At 40.0% G+C, this 27,611-nt stretch overlaps 1 protein-coding gene across 6 annotated transcripts in view; it reads left to right on the top strand.

Annotated features, from left to right (window-relative positions):
* RNF157 (ring finger protein 157) overlaps positions 1 to 27,611 on the top strand; it is a 96,040-nt gene that overhangs the window by 23,760 nt on the left and 44,669 nt on the right. For all 6 annotated transcript variants that reach the window (XM_060764638.2, XM_060764635.2, XM_060764636.2 and 3 more), the window contains exon 2: positions 15,315 to 15,433. In XM_060764638.2, the coding sequence (XP_060620621.2) occupies positions 15,315 to 15,433 (119 nt within the window). The remainder of the gene's footprint in view (positions 1 to 15,314; positions 15,434 to 27,611) is intronic.

Below are 27,611 nucleotides of genomic sequence, written 5' to 3'. Positions count from 1 at the left end.
ATACTGGTCAGAAGCATCTGTGTATCTGTGTCAACAGTAGTAGAAGGAAGAGTAGCATTCATGGGTAGCAATTGCTAGACTCTGGGCCCTTCCACACAGCCATTTAATATTAAGGCAGAATATTAAGGCAGGAAATTCCACAATATCCGCTTTAAACTGGAATATATGGCAGTGTGGATTCAGATAACCCTGTTCAAAGCAGATATTGTGTGATTTTCTGCCTTGATCTTCTAGGGCCCCTTCCACACAGATGAATAAAATCCCACTTTACTTGCTTCGAATTGGAATATATGGCAGTGTGAACTCAGATAACCCAGTTCAAAGCAGATATTGTGTGATTTTTTGCCTTGATATTCTGAGTTATATGGCTGTGTGGAAGGGCCCTGTGTTTTGGATTGTGATCATTATTTCTAAATTGAAATTTGCCATGTAAACTAGCAATAATCAACATGGGGATGAGAACAGCCTTAAAGGACCCAAGGCTCCTCATAATTAGTTGTCCTGTCTAAATTGCTGGGTGAGATGGGTTATGAGTTAGGCCAGCCAGGGGTTCTCAAACCTTTTAAACAGAGGGCCAGGTCACTGTCCCTCAGACTGTTGGGAGGGCCAGATTATAATTTGAAAAAAACCAACATGAATGAATTCCTATGCACACCACACATACCTTACTTGTAGTGCAAAAACACTTAAAAACGATAAAGTAATTAAAATGAAGACTAATGTTAACAAATATAAACTTATTAATATTTCAATGGGAAGTGTGGGCCTGCTTTTGACTGATAAGATAGGATTGTTATTGTTGTTGTTGTGTGCTTTCAAGACTTAGGGGTTGACCCTGATCGAGGGCTGGGTAAATGACCTTGGAGGGTTGTATCCGACCCTCGGGCCTTAGTTTGAGGACCCCTGAATTAGGCCATGACTGTTTCTAGCTTAGTATTCATACATTAGTACTAACTCTCCAAACACTTTGGCAGACATCTCATTCCTGTAGAGATTCCTTAAATTAGTCTTTGTGCCTCCAATCTGTGACTGTTTAGCTATGTTGGATTATAATTCTCATCATTGGTCCTAGTGGATATATGTGATAGGAAGTGTATGTATAGTTAAACTCAAATGGAGGATGCTAGGTTTTGAAAAAGGTGCTTCAGGTGGAGATGTGGGATTGAACTTATTCAGTATGTAGAAAGATGCCCCGTGCCACTGAGGTATCATATCTGACTTCTTTAGTAGGCAAGAGTGATATGTAGGGAAAATATTGTATTGTCGAAGGCTTTCATGGCTGGAATCACTAGGTTCTTGTGGGTTTTTTCGGGCTATAGAAGCATGTTCTAGAGGCATTTCTCCTGACGTTTCGCCTGCATCTATGGCAAGCATCCTCATTACCATCCTTATTACCTCATTACCTCATCCTTATTACCAGAAGTAAAGTAGATGTGATTTCCTTGTATTTCCATTTTTTTATTCATTCACACACCCAATGTTTCTGCTATTCTCTGCCATTTCCATCCTTGCTGGATGATTTGAAAAACAACGCCTTGGTAACAACCACCTGCTGTACAGCACAGCAGTGGAGGCCAGGGCTCTGGGGAGATGTCTTGATACATTGAGGCAGCCTATTAACACCTGAGATCAGCTTTTGCGAGAAGGATACAAATACAAAATGAATGTTCATCAGTTTACATACTATAAGGCATGAACTGTGTGCTGATTTTTGTTTAAATCTATTTTCACTTGCTCCTCAGAGTTGTTTGGTATTTTAGTTTGCATATTTTGCTACTTCAATACAATAAGCAGCTTGTCAGACTGTCAGGTTGTCAGCATATAAATGTAGCCTGCGTTTTATTCCTTCTGACACTTCTGTTGTGTTGCCATGTGTCCTCATTCACAGCTGCATGAACTCACATGTGTAACTAGCCGTCAAAACCTAGAAGTACACTACAGACATTTTTCACAAGTATCACACAGCCCCTCCCACACACAAACAGATTGTGCATTGTCATGGATAGACAACAGGGTCAGGAACACTAGCTGTAGTAATGGTCAGAGTTGATCAACATGTTTGTTTTCTTTCTTTCAACCTGTTGTACAATAACTTGGTAAGTTGGCAATGTTTTTGCACAAGGACCAGCCCACTCTTCTTGATAGCAGTAGCAAAGGGACAGAAAGATTGAGATGTGGAATCAGAATGGGTCAAATGGGGCGCAAGAAGAGTGCCCAGGAAATGGTGAGGTGCAATTTGGTAAGCTGTCGCATGGAAGGATGTCAAACCGGTGGGGATTTGTAAAAAGACACCATGATGTAATGGGTAGACTGAAAAGTAATATGTTGGCAGCTGATTGGCTGAGCATGCCAGGAGCCAAAAATTTTGATTGGCTACTGTCTCTGGCTTGCTGCTGAGGCAAACGGTTTTAACTGCCACTTTAATCTTGGAGAGTGAAGAGAGCGCTGACTGAAAACAGCCAGGAAGGAAATGGCTGCCAACTGTTTTTGCTGTTCATATTTGTTGTGAACCGCTGTGAGTCGCTTTCGGGCTGAGAACAGCGGTATATAAGTAAGGTAAATAAATAAATAAATAAACTCTCTGAGCCTGATCATTTCTAAGGCATGAAGTATATTTTAAAGACTGTTTAAAAGAGGGGATTGGATGAAGGTGGAAATGAAGAGGGAAAGGATGTTGGAAGAGTTTAAAGAAATAAAATTATCATGGTTTCATTGTATACAACTAGAACAATGGTTAATAAACTGGAAAAAAAAATAGAAATGGAAGCCAACTCAATCAATTCGAACAAATAATACAGAAGGGAAGGGCAGTAGAAGAACATGAAAACTTGAGAGGTATAATTAGCAAAATCTATAAGATACTAATTGAAATGAAGGATGGGAAAATAAAAAAGAGTACCCTTAAGGAGATTTGGGAAGAGGATTTAGGGATAAAAATAAGTGAAATAGAGTGGCAACAGTTATGGGGACAAAGACATTTAAAAAATTTATCGATACGTGTTAAAGAAAATTATTACAAGTTAATATGGAAGTGGTACTTAACACCGGTAAGAATAGCAAATATGAATAAAAACAATTCAACAAATTGTTGGAGAGGGTGTAAAGAACCAGGAACATATATACATATGTGGTGGCAATGTAAATATGTAAATAATTTTTGGGAGAAAGTATTTAGAGAAATAGAAATTATAATGAATATGAAAATAGACAAAAGTCCTAGTATAGCCTTATTATCATTATATACCAATAAGCAACTGAAAAAGGAGGATAAAGAAGCGATAACAAACTTACTAACTATAGCAAGACTGCTCATAGCAAGGAATTGGAAAAAAGAAATGAATATACGAATAGAGGAGTGGTATAAGGAAGCATGGAAAATAGCATTAAATGATAAACTGACATGTATATTAAAGGTTAAAAAAGGTATATGGAAACAAAGTGATTTTGATGCTATATGGGGAAAATTTGTGGTAAATGGATTAAAAAATAAGGAAGGAAAATTACCGTCACAAGAAGAAATGAAATTTTGGACAGATGAAATGTAAGAAATGTGGCTTGAGACGGGTGGAGGGGAGCACTGAGGTGAAAAAAGGGGGGGAAAAAAGAGAAAAGGGGAGGAAATGTCAAAGCAAAACAACAAAACAACATGTTAAAGAGGTTGATGTATAAAATGCAATAGTATGTAATAATTGTGATAAATCAATAAATTTTTTTTTTAAAAAGACTGTTTAAAAGAACTGTTTATTCCCTCTGTTCTCTGTAAGAATTTGGAGAGATTGCTGTAAATATTGTTGCTCTGTTTGACCTTTTTGAACTGAAGTAAAGTTACTGTTACTCGTTACATAAATCTGAGTGACACATTATTATACTGCAAGGTATATTTTGGTTCAGAAACTGTGGTATAAAGCTTCTGTTTAATCACATTTATAACCTCCAACAAAACCTGATGGCATAAGGCAGGCCACAAGAGAGGTAGAATGGATAGAGCTGAGGGACTAGCAAGAGAAAGAGGGAAGGTGGGAATCAACGCTGTAGAATTTCATGGTATGATGGAGCTGGCAATTGCATGAATCTGAATGTAGTACTGGCCCATATGAAAGCTAAGATGACAACACAAAGATGGAGCTCTTTGTGACCATGAGGGTCAATTTTTTAATATTACAAGATACCTTACAACTAAAAAACCCTCTCCCTAGAAATCATGGCTTGGAAATTTTGCCATGTTTTTGGGCTCCTCTTGCTTTAAAACCAGAAGAGACAATTTTCAAACAATGTGTAAACTGGTGAGGGGTGATGGTGGTGAAGTGGGGCTCAGAAATAGCCATGTGGCATACTTCTAGTAAGAGACTACACAGCCTGCTGGTCAAAGAGAGATGTAAACGAAACGAGAATGGTTTGTTTACTGACTTCCATTCACAAAATAAATCATTGAATTCATCCTGGCTAGATGGATACTCTTAAACACTGAGTTACACAGAAACAGTAAAATGACTGCTTAAACCATTATTAAGAGTGATGAGACAAATAAATAAAGAGTGCAGGAGCAGAATTTGGAAAGGAAAACCTATAAACCGATAGAGAGTGGTTAAAGATCCTGATTAAGGACCAAGGATACTAGTGGCTTATGGAAGTAAACTAAAGGCTTTATTATAGGAACATCATTCTGAGACTGGAGTGCCAATCTAAACTAACATAAATCTAGGGGAGAGGAGAGAGAGTACTGGTGGGAACAGAAGAGGCGAAGAAACATCTCTATCAGTCTATATCATAAAGGGGTCAAGATAGGTAGACAAGGGACAGTTCTACACTGCCCGCTTTTCTTGGGACCGATCTGGCCTTACCGACTCCTGTTTTCCTTTTGGCAGCCAGTGCACTAGCAGCCATGACATGGGTTGTGTCAGTTGCTCGCCACCTGGATTGACATCTGCAAAGGCACCAGTGTTGAAGGAGGAGAGAAAGAATTGCCCCTCCTTTCCCTCACTTTCTTCTCCAATCACCTCATCGCTCTGGCCAGCATAACTCCAGGGACAAAAGACCAGCATGATCCATGTTGTACCTGCTGGCCATCAAAATGAAAAAGATAGGGGTGGTGAGTTCCTTCCCATGGAGCCCAAGCCCGGGGAATACAGGAGGGCCATGTTTACCTGAATCAACTCTGTCCATCCTTTAGCTGCTATGGAGCTGATTCACTGGCTCTAAGTGGTCAGTGAAGATTTGCCCTATTAATATTGTTGGCTCTGAGGTATTCTTGACTTGTCAGTACTAAGCAGTGTTGCACTTCCATATAAACAGTTGTTGGGGTTTTTTACCTTGGCATATCCTAGGAAACTGATTTGGAATGCTGGACTTAAAAATGATGCACAGAACAGAAATTAACTAAGAGCAAAGGTACATATATGGACCTGAAACCCTGAGATAACCTTGGAACAACATCCTACATTTCTCCTTGTTCCCTGAGCAAAATAAGTCAGAGAGTTTAGTCAGGAACTCACAAGGCATGGATAACTGTTTTTGCTCATGGTATAATTTAACTATTAAAGGAAGCTAGGGAATCACCATGGTTGCTTCACCGGACTATGAAGGGCTATGAATGCAGATAATGTAGGAAGGTGAATTTAAGCTGAAAGGGATGAGAGAGGGAAATGGTGACTCTGGAGACTTGTGCTAGTCACCAGAAACAAGTAGTGGGAAAGATGACTACCGTATATTCCGGCATATAAGACGACTGGGCATATAAGACAACCCCCAACTTTTCCAGTTAAAATATAGAGTTAAGACGACTCCCATGCATAAGACTACACCCGCGTATAAGACGACCCCTGACTTTTGAGAAGATTTTCTTGGGTTAAAAAGTAGTCTTATATGCCAGAATATACTGTATTTATTTGGAGAGCTAAATAGGTTGATTTTGGATCTGTGCATCATTGGCTTTATCCACTCTGAGGTTTATGGTGAAAGTGCAGTCTAGGTGCCTGGCTTTGAAGACTTCAAAACCAAAAGAATATGAAGCGATCAGTGTGGCTCTGAGCTGGCTTTAGGGCCGTGGTGGAAGAAATGAATGGTTACTTGATGTGGAAAGGCTGGTCCTGGAGCTTCATAGAGGTTCCTGTATATGTGACTGATTTAAAATGGACTTACTGAGCAAAACAAAAAGCTATGGCTCAGAGAAACAGTTGAGTAGAAATTCAAATGAGAGAAAGATGCTGCCATGAAGGGTGGCAAGGTAGTACTTGAAGCCGCTGATCTCTCTTGGAGTGATGGAGCTTCAGAACTGGACTCTATTTCTGATAGAACTCTGTTCTGCCCCATATGAAGATATCTTATGCTTGTCTGTCTTGGGTAAAAAGTATTTGCATGTATGCAGGTATTTATGGCAATTTAATCTATAGTGTACTCACTAACAATAATTAGCTGCTTGCTAACATCCAGGATACTCATGTTGCTGTCTTTCCCAACCTGCCTCCACAACAAGTTTCCATTATCTCCAACCAACATGACCAATACTGATGTTGCTGTGATCCAAATCATCTAAAGGATACTACTTGGAGAAAGGTGATGTCAAAAAAAAAGTTGGGAAGTGCAAGCTATGCTAATATGGAAAGTTACTGCAGCCAAATTTATTGATAATGGCTTACTATAGGAATTATGTTGGATGGCAGCTCCCAGCAAGTATTGTTGGATGGCAGCTCCCAGCATTCCTCACATTGGCTATGCTGGCTAGGGCTGCTAGAAGTTGTAGTCTGACCTAGCCACTATGTGTTTTACAGCCAAGTTCTCGCAATTGCTGTGTTTGATGTAGGAGTAGAAAGCAAGTTTCAGTCTCTGGTTAGGGCTGCCTGGAAGAGCAATTTTGAAATGAAAGTCATATATCAATCTGCAGTTCTGGAGTGGCATTTTACCATGCATCACATGCTTTTACCTCCATACTTTTTAGTCTAAAGATTCCTCTGAAAAACAGACAGTGAGGTCTATAATCTACTTGGCACTTTCATACGCATCAGTATGTGAAATGTGTTGTACTGGATGAACCAGTGAATTGTATGATATACAGTAGTTCCTACACTTTTAAAATAAGATATAAAGGAGAAAATGTATTTAAACACAGCTCAGATCAGCCACAGTGAGGAATGAGCCTGAATGCTGGAGTACTCCAAGAGACCAGGGTTGAAATCCTTGTTCAGCCATGGAAGCCTAATTGGTGACCTTGAACGAGTCCCACTCTCTCAGCCTCAGAGGAAGGCAATGGCAAAGCTCTTCTGAGCAAATCTTGCCAAGGAAATCCCATGAAAACTTTGTAATACTGTTGGCATCGCCTGAAAACAACTTGATAGCACAGCAGCAGGAGCAGCTCTGATATGTACCTCCAAACCACACTCACACGGTGCTGCAGTTGACCAAATCTCTTCTGTTTTATATACCTGCTAAATATACCAGAACTCTGCCTTGCATGACACCTTGTCACCTTGAATATGCATCCTGGTATAGTTCTGTATGCATTGCAGCAGTCTTGACAGACATTTATTCAACTTATGAATCATCTAATTGCTGGAGCTCTTTGGGTGATGTGTATAATAGAAATGAGACATTAAATACCATAAAATCCAATTAATTATAGAAGAGATTAAAAACTGTAACACAACATAATTCATGAAGTAGGGAACATATATCAAAAGTAGCAGCTTCCAAAGAATTAAAAATATACAGCTGCAGTGAAGAGCAATATAAAAAGATAACTATAAAACACAACCGTAAGTAAACATCACAAAAATTATATTCAGGTGGTGTTTGTTTGGGATTGAAAAGTCAACAAAGTTGCAAGCAGGCAATCCTCTCTAGGGAAGGCATTCAGCAGCTTAACATGTACCCATTCATGCATAGGTCAGTCTCGTATACAAGTTAAGGACAGGTTTGGGAATAAAAATGATGGATTTTGATATGTGGATCCCCGGATGTTTTGGCCTTCAACTACCAGAAATCATAACAGCTGGTAAACTGGCTGAGATTTCTGGGAGTTGTAGGCCAAAATGCCTGGGGACCCACAGGTTGAGAACCACTGGGTTATAGGATGGACTAAGTTCTCACCTTTCTCCACTTTATTTAGAGAAGGGAATTATTCTTTTTAAAATATGTGTGAAGTCACTGTTTTCACGTTGACCTATGCATAAGTCGACCCAAGTATTTTTGGCTTTATTATTTTACTATAATTCGTACACTTATACACATGTATATAGGGTTAGCAGGTCTAGTGACACACACACACACACCTGCTGAATTTGGTTGTGTGTGGTCCTTGAATCAAGGTCTCTAGAGGCACATCAGTGTTGTGGAAGTTTGACACTACTTTAACAGTCATGGCTGGACATTGTTTTAATGAGTATTTGTTGAATTATGTTTTATTATAGTGTTATGATGTTATTGATGTTGACATTTTATATTGTAACTGTGTTCTTGGTGGCATTGAAATTTGCCTTGTAAACCGCCTCGAGTCGCTGGAAGGCTGAGAGGGGCGGTATACAAATATATTAAATAAATAAATAATGGCTCAATGCTTTGGAATCCTGGGAGTTGTAATTTGGCGAAGCCCCATCACTCTTTGGCAGAGAATCTTAAAGACCTTGTAAAACTACAATTCCCATGATTCCATAGCATTGAGCCATAGCAGTTAAAGTGGTGTCAAACTGCATTAATTCTACAGTGTAGATGCATCCTGAATGACTGTGATACATGGATGGGAACACGTAAGAAGAACCAGTTTTCTAGATATGACAGTCTTTAAGCATCCTTGAATTAAATACAAATGTAGCCATGTATCTGCTGAAAATTTATTCCATGTTTCATGACAAGAATACAGTGATACTCTGGTCAAGTTGCACCCCCTTTCTCAAGACCCTAATCTGTGTTCCTGTGTTGGTTTTAGTGAATGCTGATAGTGACTGCTGGATTGTTTCCCATAGCAGCTTCTCTCCCTTCCATTCTTTCCCTCTTTCTGCCTTCAACTCTGTTTCCCTATAAATTATGCACATGGAAAAAAAATGGAGCCAGAAAGCTACAGGCATCAATAATTGATTGCAGGATCTTCCTAAATGATGAGCTATGGCTTCATGTTTAAGGCGCTTGCTCTTTCTTTCTTTCATTTGGAAACTATTGTGTAGAACTGCGGTTCTTTTTCTAGTGAAGAGTGAGACCTGATTTAAGACCCAGCCTAGAGATGGCCAGTATTTCAACCTTACTGCTGAACCTATTCTGTACACTAGGGAGCAATAGGAAGGTGCCAAAGACTGAGACCAGATGTAATAAACTGTAAAGTTGCCTTGAAAATGTTAAATTGAGAAATAGGCTATAAATATTTTAAATAAAATGCAGTTCTTTACAGATAACAGTGTGTCATAGAAAGGATTAACAGAGAAATGTGCTTTGCATATTTTTCTAACCCGTGAAGTGATCTTTTGTTGGCTTTTATTCTTCTGCTGCCAATCTTGAGCAGAGCTGAAGAGTACAGTAGAGTCTCGCTTATCTAACCTTCACTCATCCAACCTTCTGTATTATCCCAACACAGTCTGCCTCCTGCCTGGATCCACATCTGTTTGAATACATTGCGATGTTTTGGTGCTAAATTTGTAAATACAGTAATTACTACATAACGTTACCATATACTGAACTGCTTTTTCTGTCAATTTGTTGTAAAACAGGATGTTTTGGTGCTTAATTTGTAAAATCGTAACGTGACTCGCCATTTAATAGGTTTTTCTTTAATCCCTCCTTGTTATCCAACATTTTCACTTATCCAACGTTCTGTCGGCCTGTTTATGTTGGATAAACGAGACTCTACTGTATATGAAAAGGAACCAGTGTGATCTAGTGGTTTGAGTGTTAGATAAGGATTCTCAAGAGCAAGTTTTGAATCCCTGCTCAACCATTGGAACCCATTGTGTGACCTGCAAATCACAAATCTTGATAACAAGACTTCATTATAGGTTCTCTTTAGGACTGCCATGAGTTGGAAACACTTGAAGGCACACAAGAAGAAACAGTGTGAATGTTCGACCACCTTTTTAAACTTGGGAAATAGTAATACCTCTACTTCCCCTTTAAGGAAGGGTTTGCAATATTTATCTCTGGATTTCCTGGTCCATGAGTGCCTTGCTATTGCGGAGGTGGACATAAGGTTCTGTCCGTTATTTTTCTTATTGAGAGTCGGAAGGGAAGCAGATGACATATAAAGATGAAACAATGTATGTTTTGGGTTGCTGTGAGTTTTCCAGGCTGTGTTCCATGTTCCAGAAGCATTCTCTCGTGACGTTTTGCCCACATCTATGGCAGGCATCCTGAGAGGTGGTGAGGTCAACCTCTGAGAATGCCTGCCATAGATGTGGTTGAAATGTCAGGAGAGAATGCTTCTGGAACATGGTCATACAGCTCAGAAATCTCACCACAACCCAGTGATTCCGGCCATGAAAGCCTTCGACAACACAATGTATGCTTTTTCAAATAGTCATGCCATCCTCATCTATAACAAAACCATGCTATGTAATCCTGTAGTTCCTTGATTGTAAGACACACTTTTTTCTTATATAAACATCTCTAAAAATGAAGTGCATCTTTGAGCCACAAGTGTATCTTATGCATTTTTATTCATGGTGGTGCTACCAAAATTAGGGTATGTCTTACAATTGGTGGCATCTTAACAATTGAAGAAATACAGTACTACATTTATGGCTGCCAAAATCTATGTCAGAATGTGAAGGTAAACTTCTAAATTAGCATAGGCTTCAACCTTCTCGGACATATAGACATGCTTCTGCTTGCATGCCACTTTTATTTCAGTTAAGCACATAGGAATCTGCCTTTTACCAGGCTGGAGTATTTGTCCATTTAGATCAAGGTAATCCATTCAGATTGGCAGTGGCCTTGAAGCTTCCTGGACAGAAAAAGGCTGTCCGCATCCCCTGCTTCCTGAGTCTTTGAACTGGGAATGCTAGTACTGTGATGGGACCGTCTGTGCAAGGCATATGGTATACTTAATTATGGACCCTTCCTCTTGCAGAAGTTGGAAGAGATTTAGGGAAAGAATGTCCCTAAGTCCTTGAGAATGTCCAAAACAAATCATGCATGTGGTCTCAGTAATTCTTACACTGGCTTTCCAGGATGTTCTAATTTCTGTGTTTCTGATTGTGGTTAAGAGAGAAGCCGTTGTAAATTCAGTGCTGAGACTACATTTGAATTAGAATCTTTTTATTGTTGAAGGCTTTCGTGGCTGGAATCACTGGGTTGTTGTACGTTTTTTGGGCTATATGACCACGTTCTAGAAGCATTCCCTCCTGACATTTTGCCTGCATCTATGACAAGCATCCTCAGAGGTTGTGAGGTCTGACCTCGCAACCTCTGAGGATGCTTGCCATAGATGTAGGCAAAATATCAGGAGAGAATGCTTCTAGAACGTGGTCATATAGCCCAAAAAAACCTATAACAACCTAGAATCTTTTTGCTCATAGCCTTCATCTGCGTTATTATTTATTCAAGGCTCCTCTTTCTTTCCTTATACCAGCCTCTCCCATCTTTGCAGGCAGATATAACCTGTTCTGTGGGTCACAAGTCTTTCCCCCCCATTTTCTTAAAATGGGCAGACTCTTCCACAGATATCACCAAGTGTGACGACGCCAGCACCTGCAGTATTGGATGATCCTTCTTAATTTGCTCTTATTGCAGAGAGCAAGACATTGAAAATCCTTCACGCCTAAACCTCTTGTAATTGCTGAGTTTGCATTCTCTTGATAACTGTCCCTGACCCTTTTCTTTGACTGCCAAAACTATATTTCTGAATGCTCAACTGAAGTTTTAAGTTAATATCATGCTGTAAATTTGGGAGCTGAAATAAAATGTCACGGGGAAGAAGAATTCTTATGGAGGGCACTGCCCTTACTTTGTCTACCCTCCAGCTATGCCCATGTTGTTTCCCAAATGTTCAGGATGATCTTCAGATGGAACATGAAACCAGAGAACCATCAGAACCATTATAACAATAGATGCGTTCATCTACTCTTTCTTCAACTGGATAAAATGGCATAGCAAAGGGACAACATTTCTGGATGTGCCATTGAATAGCTATCACAAAACTTGCCCAAAGGTCAGAGGCAGACAGTAAGATCTGGATACATGAAATATGGTAAAGTCTGGTGGAGGATGAGTGTAAGTGCTTGTCTTTGTTGAGAGGTGTTAGCTGACTGATTGTTTCCTGTCTGGAATTCTCCTGTTGTTTTTTTTTTAATGTTCTTCTTTATTTACTGTTTTGATTTTAGAGTTTTTTAATATTGCTATCCAGATTTTGTTCATTTTCATGGTTTCCTCCTTTTCTGTTGAAATTTTCCACAATAGTTGTTGATTTCAATGGCTAACAGACCTCACAAGCTGCTTGAGGCAAGTGTGAATGTTGGAATTGGCCATCTTGATTAGAATTGAATGGCCTTGCAGCTTCAAAACTTGGCTGCTTACTGCCTCTAACAGACAAAAGAGTTCTTTCTCCTGCCCTGGACATTCCACAGATGTATAAACCTAACTTGCCTAATTTCCAACAGACCTCACAACCTCTGAGGACGCCTGCCATAGATGTGGGTGAAACGTCAAGAGAGAACACTCCTGAAACATAGCCATACATCCCAGAAAACTCACAGCAACCCAGTGATTCCGGCCATGATAGCCTTCGACAACACATCAAGCCTGGACTCTCCCTAGAAGCCAGGATGGCTAACCTGAGACTGTTATACTTTGGCTATACAATGAGAAAACATGACTCGCTGGAAATGACAATAATGCTTGAAAGTGAAGGGCTGACTGCATTCCAGATAGATTCCTGCTCAGTTCTTGCACACTCAGAGCTGTTACTCTCCTGACTGGCATTTATCAGGAAAGTAACAGCCCTGAGTATGCAAGAACTGAGCAAGCATATTGATGGTAGGGTAACTTGGGGGTCTCTTGTTGATAGATCAACAAAAGTTGAGGTCAGCTTGAATCTTTTGGTCTATAATGTCCAACCTTTATCATGTACTTTATTTGTTGTTTTTCTTAAATTTTTAAAAATTAAAATCTAGTATCTAAATATACTTTATGGAAAGACCCCAGTCCCCTGTACTTGATCTCTTTTGTTGATGTTTTCAGAATCTTACAGCCATGAGGCCTGGAAATATAATCACTATTTCATAGTCTGGCTTTTGATTCTTGGAGGCCGAAACAAAATTTTCAACAGAATTCTGCCACACATACTGAATTAAAGAAAATGAACAGTCCTGTGTGTGAATCACTGAATGAACGTCTGGTATCTTGATCAGACGACCACCGTTGTCCCCTAGGATTGTTGTAGCTGTGAACGGTTCAGTGGTGAAGCAGCTGGTTTGGTATCCCAAAAGATTGTTCAGTCTTCTGTTTGTCACAAGTCATTGTGCTGAAATGTGCTGAGAGCCTGAAGGGAGCTTCAGATCAGACAAATGCAGCAGGAGATAAAAGTCAACAGTTAGGCATATCTGAGGATAAATATTTATCTGAAGTCACCATGTTTGCCCCAAGGGCTGCTTTCTGTGTATACGCACAGAGCCCAGAGGTATGATCTTTGTGGAAACCATGAAAATAGGCAGATATTTCCTGGGCAGGCTGAAGTGAGAAGGTTTTTATTTCCTTCTCAAGAGAAATAAATGACTGTGAGTGTTCTTTTCAAATAAATTTAACACAGGTCTGACTGTCTGTCTTGAAGTACCAGCCAGGAATTTCCCTTTGGAGTATTTGCAGTTAACCCGAGCAGCAAGGCTAAACCCTACCAGGGGAAAGCATCTGTTTTTTCAGACAGCTCAAAGGACCAGTCATGTATCATGTCTACAAGTTTTGCGGTCTCTCTGTGGGTGGCTGTCTTTGGACTGAGGCCTTTCTTTACTGTATTGCTTCCCTTTTAAAAGCAAAAATGATTTACAAATAGGAAAGAAGGATATACACAGTGCCAGGTCAGCAATTGCCTGTTATGTCTTGGAAGTTAGGAGTGATAAACTGATTTGGAATAATAGTTACGTGTAAAGCAATTATTCAAGTGCTGGATTTGGGGTGGAGGGGGGAGGGATTAACATATTGGCTAAAAGACTGAGCTCAGAAAGTCTACTTCAAATCTTCTTAAAGCAGAGGAACTCACATTCTCTCCTTTTTCGCTGATATTTCTGAGATTATGAATGGATACTGTTGGGGGGATGGTACAACCAACCAATTTTACAGGTGTCTTGTGATGACTACATAAAGATCATTTGTGTAATTTTTAGGAGTAACAAGCTGCAATGAGGCAGCAGCAAGTGACATGTTTGCTGGATTTCTTATACTAACTTTGCATTCCTAGGAGACACAAAAGACGTTCTGAACTAAATTCAACTACACATATTGAATCATTGAGTGGGTTTGTGGTGTTTTGTTCAGAAAAAGATTGTGAGGATCACATAAAGATAATTTATATGATGTGTGGGGCAGAAAATTTAAAGGAGGGACTGTGAAGTGAAATGTTTTCATATTCCTTACCTTTCTTAGCTGTATCCAGACTGCACAATAATAACGGTTTGATACAGGTTGAGTATCCCTTCTTTGAAATACCTGTTTGAAATACTTGGAACCTGAAGTGTTCTGTTTTTCAGATTTAGTTTTTTTGGATTTTGGAATACTTGCACCTGTATAATGAGATACCTTGGCAAAGGGACCCAAGCCTAAACACTAATTTATGTTTCATATACACTTTACACAGATAGCACAAAATAGCTTAAATAATTCCATGCACGAAACAAAGTTTACATATGTTGAACCATCAAAATGCAAAGCTGTCATTATCTATGACACCCTATGTACAGATTTGGATTTATAGTTTGGTAAATATTTTGAATGCACTAATATAATCTTTAAAGAGAGAGATTGAGGACTAATTAAATATAATTCTGTAATATAGACAGATGCCCAGGGAATTATAATCTGTAACTCAGATTACTGCTCTCTGGAAAAGAATGCCAAATTCTCCACCAAACTACAATCTCAAGATTCCGTATGCCGGGGCCATGACATTTCAAGTGGTATCAAACTGCTATAATTGTGCAGTGTGGATACACTCTTGGATTTCAGGGCAAAACAGGGGTTTGTTACATTTAAAATAGCAGGCCTTTCTATCCACGAGTTGCTCCATATTGCACTGTATGCTGCTTTGGGGTTGCATAGATTGCAATTTCTACATTTTCATTCCCATATCCATAGCACATGCGTGACTCCTAGTTCTTCTGATGGTCACTGTACTTTTCTTTCCTTTTCAGGAAGCTACTTTGCCAGTCACTTCATCATGGGAGGTGAGAAGTTTGATTCGACACATCCTGAGGGTTACCTCTTTGGAGAGAACAGTGATCTCAATTTCCTTGGGAACAGACCTGTAGCGGTAAGAGTGAAGATGAACATAATTAGATAGTAGCTGTGGAGATCAGGGGTAGACAGGACTGAAATGAGGCAGGCCGTTTGTTTTTACAAGCTTAGTTTTATTGGTTGTTTTACATATGTTTCTCTTTTGCATGCATTCCCCAATTAATACTTGCATTCCAAGATGTATCTCAAGTTTGGTTTGATGGAAGATTCTCCCTTCCACTCAGCACCGTTATTACTTTTTATTTTGAATCCAGTTAAATAACATAGTTACAGAATAGGAATTATAAGATGTCTTTTTAGCTCGTCAAACTCTTAAACCTAGCTGAGACTTGGCAGTGTTCTCTTGGGGAAAGAAGTTGCACAACAAACCTGTGGTTTCTGCCCAGCTGGTGTCATGGGTAGTGAAGATGGGAATCACTGACCCAAAACTATAATTTGTGACAACTTATTGAATCCCTCATATATTTTGGAGGAGAGCAAAGAGGGCTCTATTAGAAATAGGCGATAAAGCTTGATCGTTAGTTGAAGTATCTCTCAACCACAAGTAGCCTTTATAATACTTCTTTGGCCCAAGAGGAAGAGCAGTTGCCACAGAGAGGATTGTAGTAGTATAATAGGATAGTCAGAATTATATGTGTAAGACAATGTACACATACAAATTTGACTATCCTATTCTTCCTGTACATCTCACCCACCAATAATTCTCCCCTACCCAAAAATAGAGAGATGCATACTTCTCTACTGTAGAAGAAAAGTGCAAGAAGCTCCTTTTATAAAGTCTTTTTATGTCTATCCAGACTCTTTTTTCCTTCTCATCCTCTGTCTGCCAGGAAATCTTTTAACAGTGTCAATATTGGGAAGAAGACATAGGCTGGAGAAACAAAGACTTTCAGTGCTGGGTATAGAAGAAGGTTAAATATTTTTGCTTACTTATACAAGGTTATGCAAGGTTTATTGTTTCATTTCTTGTTATGGTGGTATGCCTTAGAACAGTGGTTCTCAACCGTTGGGTCCCCAGGTGTTTTGACATACAACTTACAGAAATCCCAGCCAGTTTCCCAACTGTTAGGATTTCTGGGAGTTGAAGGCCAAAACATCTGGGAACCCACTGTTGAGAACCAATGCATTAGAGTCTCTAAAGTTGGCTAGAAAGGACTTGGTTCTATGCTTGAAGTTTTATAGTTTACTGGTTATAATCTATTATTATATGCTATTTTAGTTGTGTGTTGCGTTTTATATTTTTGAGGCATTGAATTTTGCCATTTACGTTGTTGTGAACCACTTTAAGTCCCCCTAGGGCAGTGGTTCTCATCCTGAGTCCCCAGATGTTTTAGCCTTCAACTCCCAGAAATCCTAACAGCTGGTAAACTGGCTGGGATTTCTGGGAGTTGTAGGCCAAAACATCTGGGGACCCACAGGTTGAGAACCACTGCCTTAGAGTCTCTAGAGTTGGCTAGAGAGGACTTGGTTCTTTTCATTTCTGTGGATTCATAGATCACATGTATAGTCTTACAATTCACATAACCAATTAGTTTAGAAGAGCTGCTTGGTAGCATATACTAATGCTAATTGCAGAGGCCCCTTGGGAATCATGCAAATCTCTCTCTTGAATTTTTGAAGTTCCCTGGAAAATGTACTTTTATATCCTCACTCAAAGTGTCATTGTGCAAGTCTCACAATGCAGCTTGATTTAAAGAAATCCAAGGAGAAAGAACATACCGTACTCTCAATCTGCTCAGGTGCCAAATAGTTTGCCTCTGTCAGTTCCTGCGATCTACAGTATATACCCTTGTGTTCTCAATAAGTCATTTTTAGCCTTCCTTCCATCATTTATAGAAGAAGAGTGACGTTTTGATGCAAAGCATTCTGGACAAGTGTTTGCTCCTTCTCCTCCACCACCTCCTTTCATTCCTCTGTTAGATCTACGTGTCTGGATTTGTTTATCTAAAGAGCAGGCAGGACGGGAATGTTCATGATCCCATTTCTTAAACTGGAGCTTGCTTTGTCGCCTGTTAGCTCAGCAAAGCGTTAAATGTCAGACCTTCAGGATGTGCAAGATATTAATTATGGACAGAGTTCCTTTTCCCTTCCATTCTTTCTTGACGTGTTTAGAGCAATGGCCTTTATGCAGAATTAAGGGGAGGTGGGATGTGAGTTCCTATCATGTCCTTATATGCTCTATATGAGGGAGAGAGCAGAAGGGTTTTTTGCAATGCAATTGTATGATCAAGGGTGTGTTTTTAAAAAAATCAGTGCTATGGTGGTTGAAGGAGGAAGGTGTAACAATGGAATTACATGCTTGGGACAGTTTACAAATCTCATGTCTCTCATTATGGTAAACGTTGATTGGTTGTGTGAGTGGGTGGAAGAAGCCATCAGATACTGAACAGGTATTACTCAAAACATGGCTTTTAAAGCAAACATTTGGAGAGTGAAATGAAGCAGCCAAGATAACTTCGGGATTGGTCCAATGTTCTATGTTGTGTTGTGTATGTTTGATGTTTTATAGTTTACTGGTTTTAATCTATTACAATATGCTATTTTAGTTATGTGTTGGGTTTTATATTTTGTGAGGCATTGAATTTTGCTATTTACTTTGTCGTGAACCACTTTGAGTCCCTAAGGGTTGAAAAAAGCGGCATAGAAATGAAATAATTAATTAATAGATAAATATGGTAGTAATGGGGCATTTTTATCTCAATCTTTGAGAGAGTAAACATTATTTTTAAGTGAAATGTTTAATAACGAGCATCTATCTTAGAGTGTGTAAGGGAATCCTGGACTTTTATACTAGACAGTTTATACTTTTACACTAAAATAAATGTTGGGTTTCATGAATTGTATCAAGAAATGCAGCAGGCAAATAACGTGCGTATGCATCTTCAAGTTGCCTGCCAATTTATGGTCACCTCGTGAGTTTCATAGGGTTTTTTTCGGCAAGGAAGGCTCAGCGGTGGTTCTGCCAGTCTCTTCATCTGCAATATATAGTATTCCTTTGTTCTGCTGTTCTCTGACCATGCTGTGTGTCTTTTTATTCATGTTTGCCTCTTGCTTCTTCCCTTTCCCCTTTCATGATGTGGGCCTGTCCTGACCCTGTGGAGTACAGAGGGCTTCTTTTTCTAGCCGAGAAAGGCCATCGGGGGCAATGCCCACGTGCTGCTTCTCAGCCAAGAGGGCACTACTTTTTTCTCTACAGATCAAAGAGGCAGAGAGATGCTGAGTGCTGGTCCTCTGTCAGGCACCACATTGTGCTCTGAATGTCTCTGATTTATTCAACAACCTGGCATGTCCTTCTAGCAGGGCATTTGGCCTCAAATGTGTTTACTCACCTGTGAAGAAATGGCCTGCTCTATGGTACACACTGTAGTGACTCAGCTCATCACAGCCCAGGGCAAGGTTTGGCAATGCCTTTCTTGAGCTCTGAGTAGCCAACGTTGGACAGTGGACAAGTGCATGTTGTACTGGCAGCCTTTTTAGTCTACTCAGGCAAATGCTTCATGGTGTAAATAGATTAGTTATGGTCTTTGTTGACATTGAGCAGAACATTTTAAGAAAGAGCAAAGCCCCCCACAAATGAATACGTGCTCAGGTGGGCTAAACTGAAGACTATGTTATGCAATACAGTGTTCCCTTGCTACTTCGCGGTTTGCTTTCCTCACACACCCTGTTTCGTGTTTTATTTAAAAAAATAAAAAATAAATACAAGTAGTGAGGGAACACTGTATACCCGTTGTTTCTCCAGCGTAGATGCTGCCTCCTCCTCTTCCTCCTCCTTCTTCCCTGACGAGGCTTTCTCATCCCACATTTCTCTACTGTGCCTCAGAGAAGAGGAGGAGTAGGAGGAGGAGCAGCAGCAGCAGGAGGAGGAGGAGCCCTTCCTACTGGGCTCCCACGTGTCGCCGCAGGCATGGGCTTCCACATCTGGGTCAAGCAGGCTTCCCTCCTGCTGCTGCTGTTACTGCCATAGCGGTGCTGGGCCTGAGTGAGGAGCGGGGCGAGGCAGCCATGGCCCTGCCTTCATGGCCCCTCTGCTGCTGCTACCCCTGCGCCCTGCCCCTACCTCTGGAGGAGCCTGGCTTGGAAGAGGAAGGCTGTGAGTGAAGAAGAAAGTGTGCGGGGTCAGAAGGGAGGAGCGGGGATGAGCGTGACATCATGAGACCAAACCCATTGCAGGGAAAGAAAGGTGGGAGAGGCGTCAAGCTTGAGATTGTGTGTGTGTGTGTATTGTCCTGACTTCACGGATTTTCACTTATTGTGGATGGTCCTGGAATGTAACACCCGCGATAAATGAGGGAACACTGTATGTTGTTTTCCATAGCAGGTCCTGAAGGAAACAGCTCCTCCCTTACTGTTGGTCCCCCAATCTCCTAAGCCTGCTTTTGAGCCTGGAGATTCAGCTGTTTACAGCTAAATCTTATCAATGGACATGTCCTCCTGTGTTATCAGAGGTGATTCAGGCCCTCAAGCCTTGTTCCCTGAGGAGGGAGGGAAGGCAGGGCTCTTCAGATCTGCTGTGCTGCACTGAAAGCCTTAGAATAGGCAGATTAAACTCATGGACACAAAGCACCATGCCTGCTTTTAGAATGTCAGAAGCAAACAACTTCTTACATCACTCAAGTACTTTATGTAAAAATAATCTGAGAAAATTAAATGCTCTTGTGTTGATTCCATAAACAGAATCCATTAAAAACATGTATGTCTGACCAATTTACTTTTTCACGGTTATAATACACCATAGTCCCTTCCTTCAAAGGTATTTTTTATAGAGGTTGACTTTGTTCTCCTTATTTATTATTTATTGATTTAAAATTATTTATATTTTGCCCTTCTCACCCTGAAGGGGACTCAGGGTGGAGCAAAACATATTTGACAAACATTCAATGCTGAAACATAAAACCAACTATAAATATACACAAACATTAAAATTAGTTGTTAATCAATTGTTAAAAACAATTTCCAACAGCCATACCAGAGGGTAAGATTTCATATTATTACCTAATTACACTGTCTCAAACGCTTGGTCCCACAGCCAAGTTTTAATTGTTTTTTCTGAAAGACAGGAGGGATTTCTTTTTGAGATGATTTTTTTTGTGTGACTTGAGAAACTGCAAGTTGCTTCTGGTGTAAGAGAACTGGCCATCTGCAAGGATGTTGCCCAGGGGGACATCGCTAATGTTTTGATGTTTTGCCACCCTTGTGGGAGGCTTTTCTCATTTCCCCGCATGGAGAGCTGGAGTTGACAGTGGGAGTTCATCTGCGCTCTTCCTGAATTCGAACCTGAGACCTGTCGGTCTTCAGTCTTGCCGGCACAAGGGTTTAGCCCATTGCGCCACCAAGGGTGAGATTATATGCACAGACGTTAAATTATGGAGAACTATATGTTGTCTTTTAACTGTTTATAATTTGTGCTAGAGGAGCTGTACGTATCTCATTTTAACACCTTCCATTATTTGCTACTTTTTGACATAAGCACATAAGCACAATATGTTTAACATAAACACAGTATGAACCTTCTGCTGTCTTCCTCATATTGGGAAAAGGCTTCTTTTTCTCTTACATGAATTTGAAAGATTTACATACATTTTACATACTTGTATTGGAGTGTGTATATATTCGACAATAGTATCTTTTTCAAATGTATTTTCATTCCACATCTTCTCTAATAATAATGAATTTTATTTTATGGAAACTTTCTTACCATCTTCTCCATCAGTGTTTTTTATCCTAGTAATGGGGATAGGAGTTCTACCTATATCAAATTATTTTCTACTGCTTTTAAATAAATGAAAACAAAGGGGTTTTTTTTTTGTTAATACCCCATTAGCAGCATGAATAGTTTGCAAACAGCTTTGATTCAAAATTGGCGATTTTATGATGGCCCCTCAAAGTAGCTGAATTTACGGTACCTTAACAAAGATTTCCCTTTAGTGATCTGTATTTTCTGACAAGCATACTAATTGATTGTTAACTATAATTAGCACACACTGTTTTGTACTGAAAGCTTGATTCTGTCAATAATATCTCCAGGATGCACTAAAATTAATACCAGTCCATTTTATTCATCCTCATGTTCATACAAATTAAATATTTGAGTTAATTTAAGAAATGGATTTCAGTGATTAACAAGTAAACATGCCCATTTTTGGTATTCAGTTCATGCAAATTCTTTTTTAAACAAAATGCTTCATCTAAGGGAAACTATATAGTTCTAACGAAGTAAAAAAAATGGATACCTTTAGCAGTATAATACAATTAAACTGTATTTGTAGTAGGAGTCAACGAAAAGAGAACAAGTCTAGCCGGGTTATTTAGCTCCAGTTCTTAAACAATTGGGTCACGGGGTGACAGACTGTTTCTAATCTGGCCATAAAGAGGCACATGCAGGTTTTTTAAAAGCTGTGCTGCGCTATATTTCTCTATCTGCAGAACAGCTTAATCTTATCCTTTTCTGACATTTGGTGAGTAAGACAGCGCTTAGCCTGTACCTTTTCTCAGAGGAGGAAACCTATCTTTATCCAGATTCCAGTTCCCCAAGGGAAGTGGGCTAATCCCATTCATTTACTGGCCTGGAGGAGATAAGTGCTAATTCTTCTCTTTTGTCTAGATCTAGTTCAAAGGCTTTTAAAGGAAATACTGGCCCTCATGGGAACTTGGGGACTTACACAAGTACTCTCTACCTTTTTGATAAGCAGGGGACTTCAGGGATCCCATTGATATTCCTGATATTCATGTATATACATTTAAAAAAATAAATTATGTTTAAAAGGAGCATCATCCAGGGTTAGGTATACTATGAGCACAATATGCCAGCTGGTTTTGAGTGACATGAAATAGCAGCAATGTATTCTTCATCTTTTTCTAAAAAAAATTGTATCTTTACCATTTTTTATTTTGCTGAACTGCTGAACTTGCTGATTAGAAGGTTCAAATCCACAGGGCAGGGTGAGCTCCTGCTGTTAACCCCCGTTTCTACCAACTTAGCAGTTCAAAAACATGTAAATGTGAGTAGATCAATACATACTGCCTGGACATGGTAGATAACGGCACTCTATCAGTCATGCCGGCCACAAGTGTCTATGGACAACGCCGGCTCTTCGGCTTAGAAATGGAGATGATTACTGCTCCCCAGAGTTGGACTCGACTAGACTTAATGTCAAGGGAAAATCTTTACATTGACCATAAAATGCAGTTCAAACTGCACCAGATGGCAGTGTAGATGTGGTCTGAGTCAAACCAAATTGAACCCAAGTTCAGAAAAGAAAACCTTTAAATACATAGTTTTCTCAGCCAGAACCAAACTCAAACTAACTGAAATTATTGGTTGAAACGACACTAGATCAATAATAGAAAAACAACAACAAAAGGTTCAGGTTTCTACTATAAAATAAAATGCCTGAGCCAAAGTCTTATGGTTGGTTCCAACTAGAATATATCCATTGAATCAATGGGAACTTAAGTCAATACTTAATAACACTCATCAGATTCAGTACGTCTGCTCTTTGATAAGCCACTCAGAAGTTTTACCCTAATCAGAATGAGGATACACAATGAAACAGCTATCTGGAGGTTTGTTTGTTTATTATTATTTTGGGTTTCCACAGGCTTCATATTTTAACTGCTATAAGGTCTGGGCCTGAGAAATGTCAGGCAAGGATTAGAATGGAGGATTGACAGGAAGGGTTGGTTAATATACTTTATGAAATAAGTAGAAAAAAATCTAAAGTTCTCTGAAGCCCTTTCCTCCTTCTTTAAAATTGGTTTTCCCTTTCACTAATAGGAGCCCCCGGTGGCGCAGTGGGTTAAACCGCTGAGCTGCTGAACGTGTTGACCGAAAGGTTGGCTGTTTGAATCCAAGGAGTGGGTGAGCTCCTGCTGTTAGTCCCAGTTTCTGCCAACCTAGCAGTTCAAAAACATGCAAATGTAAGTAGATCAGTAGGTACTGCTTGGGCGGGAAAGAAACGGTGCTTCATGCAGTCATGTCAGCCACATGACCTTGGAGGCGTCTATGGACAACGCCGGCTCTTCGGCTTAGAAATGGATTAACCCCCCCCCCCCCCGAGTTGGGCACGACTAGACTCAATAGAGGTTACCCTGACTGTACTGTTAATTTTGGTTGGTGTTTCATGCATTTTTCTTAGCATTTATCTACAGCAGTTTCAGACCTACTAACTAGCTCTACTCCACTGCGCTAAAGGTTATTGCTACAAACCAGGTTATTGCTCCCAACCAGTGTTCCTGCAGAGGATTTGGATTATGACTCCCACCATAATTGACCACTTGCCATGTTGGCTGCAACTGGTGGATCCATCTGAATTGGTCACAGTTGATAAAAGTGATGTATCTTAACATAGACATTTTTCATTTGAATAGGAACTGGATGAGAATTCATAAATGCGGAAGAGGTCACTGAAGCTTTATTGGCCTGAAGTAGAACCAAAATACTGGTAGATTTCCATGATATTGAAGCCTAAGATGTAATTTCAACAGAACCAAAATGTAATATCTCATTGATTTTGGGCACTTTACCAAGCTTGATTTTATCCAAGCATGTATCTGTAGCAATAACATCAAAATCATATTCCTCTATCAAACAGGAGTCAAGCAAGGAGCTGCTTGATAGCCTTTCCTTTTTTGTGGTTCTGCCATAAATCTTTGCTTGTGCCCTTGCTACTGTACTTTTTTTGTCAGTAATTGAAGATCAATGGCATATTCCAGTGTTCTGCCAATGCAGCAGAATGTAGGGTGGAATCCACTCAGCCATGCTGGAGTCAGAGGCTGCAAAGGTCTGCTGTGATCCATCTAATCAGGGACACTTACAGTGCAATTCCTGGAGAGACAGACACTGCTGGGTTGCATTAATCTGGATTGGAATAATGCCTACAACAGCCTTGATTGTGGAGTGTTTGTCATCTCAAGTAACATTGCATTTCCTGCTTTGCGTACGAACAAAGAGAGCACTCCTCCAAATCTGTGAATCAGACCACGCTAGATTAGAAAACAGCTCGCATGGGAAGTCAAGTCAATACATATTTATTTATGATATATGATCATTTTTTAATTACAAAATGGAGATTTTCACATACAGTAATTGGACTGTTGCCTTGGTGGTATTTAAAGACTTTGGTGGCATAACAAATGCCATAGAACAGGGGTGGTTTGAAGATGGGTCTCAGAGCACTGATAACCTTTTTGGTAATATGTGCTAGATTTCTTTTTGTTTGTTCATTCAGTTGCTTCCATTTCTTCATGGCCTCATGGACCAGCCCATGTCAGAGCTCTGTGTTGGCAGTTGCCAGCTCCTTCAAGGTCAAGTCAGTCACTCCAAGGATACCATCCATCCATCTTGCCCTTGGTCGGCCCCTCTTCCTTTTTTCCTTCCATTTCCCGAAGCCTCATTCTCTTTTCCAAGCTTTCCTGTCTTCTCATTATGTGGCCAAAGTACTTCATGTTTGCCTCTAATATCCTTCCCTCCAGTGAGCAGTCAGGCTTTATTTCCTGGAGTATGGACTGGTTTGATCTTCTTACGGCAGAAGGCACTCTCAAAATTTTCCTCCAACACCACAGTTCAAAAGATTAGCAACCAACCCCCCCCCCCCCCCATGATTCTTTAGGAAACAATTTCTTGCTGCAAATTATACTGCTGTAATGAATTTAAGAAAACTTGGAGTAAATGAAAGGTAGATTTTTTGTGCAGAAGGACTGCAAATTTATGCTATGTTCTTTTACAGCAAATTCTTCAGCTTGAAATACCTTAGGCAGAGTTTCTCAAACTGTGCTCCTCCAGGTGTTTTGGACTTCAGCTCCCAGAAATCCCAGCCAGTTTACCAGGTAGGAATTGTGGAATCTGAAGTCTAAAACATCTGGAGGAGCACAGTTTGAGAAACTCTGCCTTAAGCATGTGCCTTTTTCACCGGACTCCAGGTAGCAGTAAAGTGGGGGGAAAGAAGATCTCGCAGGCCTTGAGGTCTGTCTGCTCCTGCCATAGAAATCAAAGAGGACTGGGAAGTGCTCTGTAATGAGGTGGGCTCCTCTGTATTTAGTAATCCTAGAAGACTATAATTCATACCATAATTTCAGGGGGCAGCTTCACAAAAGAAACCAAGAAAAGCCAAAATCTAAAAGGCTGTGGTGGAAAGCTGTTGTGTGTTACATGAAAAAAAAATGCTGTACTGAAGTATTCTGTAGGCATGGAATCCAGAAACAAAGGGACCTTGCACAGAGTGAAATAACATCTCAATCAGTGATAGCACAATTGACTCTTCACTTTCACGGGTTTCCCTTTCACAAATTTGGTTATTTGTGGATTATTTGGTGCCATGTCCACTGCCACTCTATATAAGGACTGCTGGCCTAGTGAAACTGAGGAATATCATGAACATACAACAAGGTTTGTATGTTTCCATTAAAATGTAAGACATGAGCAGAGCTGGAACCCCCTCCCTCGCCTCCCCCCACATCTGTCTGGACAATGGAGGTTGCCACTGTTGCCACTTTGGTGGCCTTTTTGCAGACAGGTGCCCAGGTTCACTGGGTCTACCACCTCAGTCTTTTGGATGCTCAGCCGAGAGAAGGAGAGTCTTGTGTGCTTCCCTTAGCATGTGTTTCTGTGTTTTGCCCTGGCCGTGTGGCTTCTGGTGGAAACAGAAGAACAAAGATTAGAGCCCATCTTAGAGTGGGTTTCCCCCCTGTTTTCCTAAAATGAAGTATGTATGTCTGCAAAACAAGCAATACATCCTTTAAGCCAAACATCTCTGTTTTTCTGTTTCCTGGGGACAAGGGGAGAAAAACATCAACCTTGGCTTAGTGGATTTATTGCTGTGTTTTGCACAATGCTCTCCTATCCCTTGTTTACGTTTTTCTGCCCAGGCAGAATCATCCAGGAGCATTTCTTCCCACCGCTCACAAAATCCTTGTTCAGGCATTACTTATCTGGTTTCAGCCAACCTGTAAAGAGAGGTACACTTAGCCCTGTCCTCAAAGTTACACATACAGTCCACAAAGTGCCAAGTATGAAGAAAAGTTCCTGTTTGCATGAAGACTTTCTACACAAATACTCATTAATGTAATTTCTTCCAACCACACTGTAATACTGCCACGGCAAAGATTTAATGGGATGTCTAAGCAGAGCAGAGTGTATTTCACACTCCTTGATAAGAGACTCAAGAACTCATAAAAGGAGTGATCTAAATTGTTAATCTCTTCTTTTGGGATGAAGATTTGCAGTACATAGAAAGAAACTGGAGAGGTTAAAGCTGCTGAGTCTTGTATTTGTAAACACATTATTTCTATGGGGCTTGGTACAAATACATTTGTATCAGCTTCAGTGTGAACCATAGCTCTTTTCCTTTTTTAAAAATTGGTTTAGTGGTTGTTACCACTTGGTGGCACCAAAAGGCTTGAGGTAAAGGATGTTTATTTCCAATGCCACAGCATTTAGGACAACACCCAGTTATCCTTCCTTCTTCGTGAGCTAAAGAATGGTATTTGACAGCCTGAAAACAGTGTTCTGCTGTTTAATATGCCTAAACTGTTAAAAATAATTGGGGGGGGGGGGGAGGGACTATATGTATTTTATTTTCTAGATCACAAATGATATAGAAATAGTCTTTATCATGATAAAAAATGTGATACATGCCCATTCTAGGCCTGAACTCTTCTATATCATGATGGTGGTTGTTTTCCATTAAAAGCTGCATTTCCTTTTTTGTGTTAAGTTGCAGTGATGTAGACTACACATAACACACCTTATAAACCCAGAGCCCTTGTTTTTAAAATTTACGATATTGTGTTGTTTCAGTTTTTATATATATGTGCCAGAAGGTACTGTCTCTTGGGCTGGGAGGGTAGATGAAAGCATGGGCATTTTTATTGTGTAAATATGGATGTGTGATTAAACACTATTGGAGTTTAATAAGGTTTTATTATTCAAACATAAATCTATTCTAAATGGTCCCATGTAGAATGCTAAATCTGCAGACTCAGCTCCTTTTCAGTGTTTGCTGTATCAGCTGCACCGCTGGGAAATAAAAAGCTTCATATACCAACATGCTAGCACATTTACCATATAGCAGCCTCCCCTCATCCTAATCTATAGGCTGCAATTTTTATTACATATATCCCCCTACACCACTGGAGAAATTATACTATTTAGCCAGTATTGCACCACCTGACATCCATCGGGAAGTAGCAGCCAA

The sequence above is a fragment of the Anolis sagrei genome, chromosome 2, assembly GCF_037176765.1.
Source record: "Anolis sagrei isolate rAnoSag1 chromosome 2, rAnoSag1.mat, whole genome shotgun sequence".
NCBI classification, from domain to species: Eukaryota; Metazoa; Chordata; class Lepidosauria; order Squamata; family Dactyloidae; genus Anolis; species Anolis sagrei.
The sequence above is the reverse complement of the archived record's forward strand: the minus strand, read 5'-3'. Positions and strand labels throughout refer to the sequence as shown.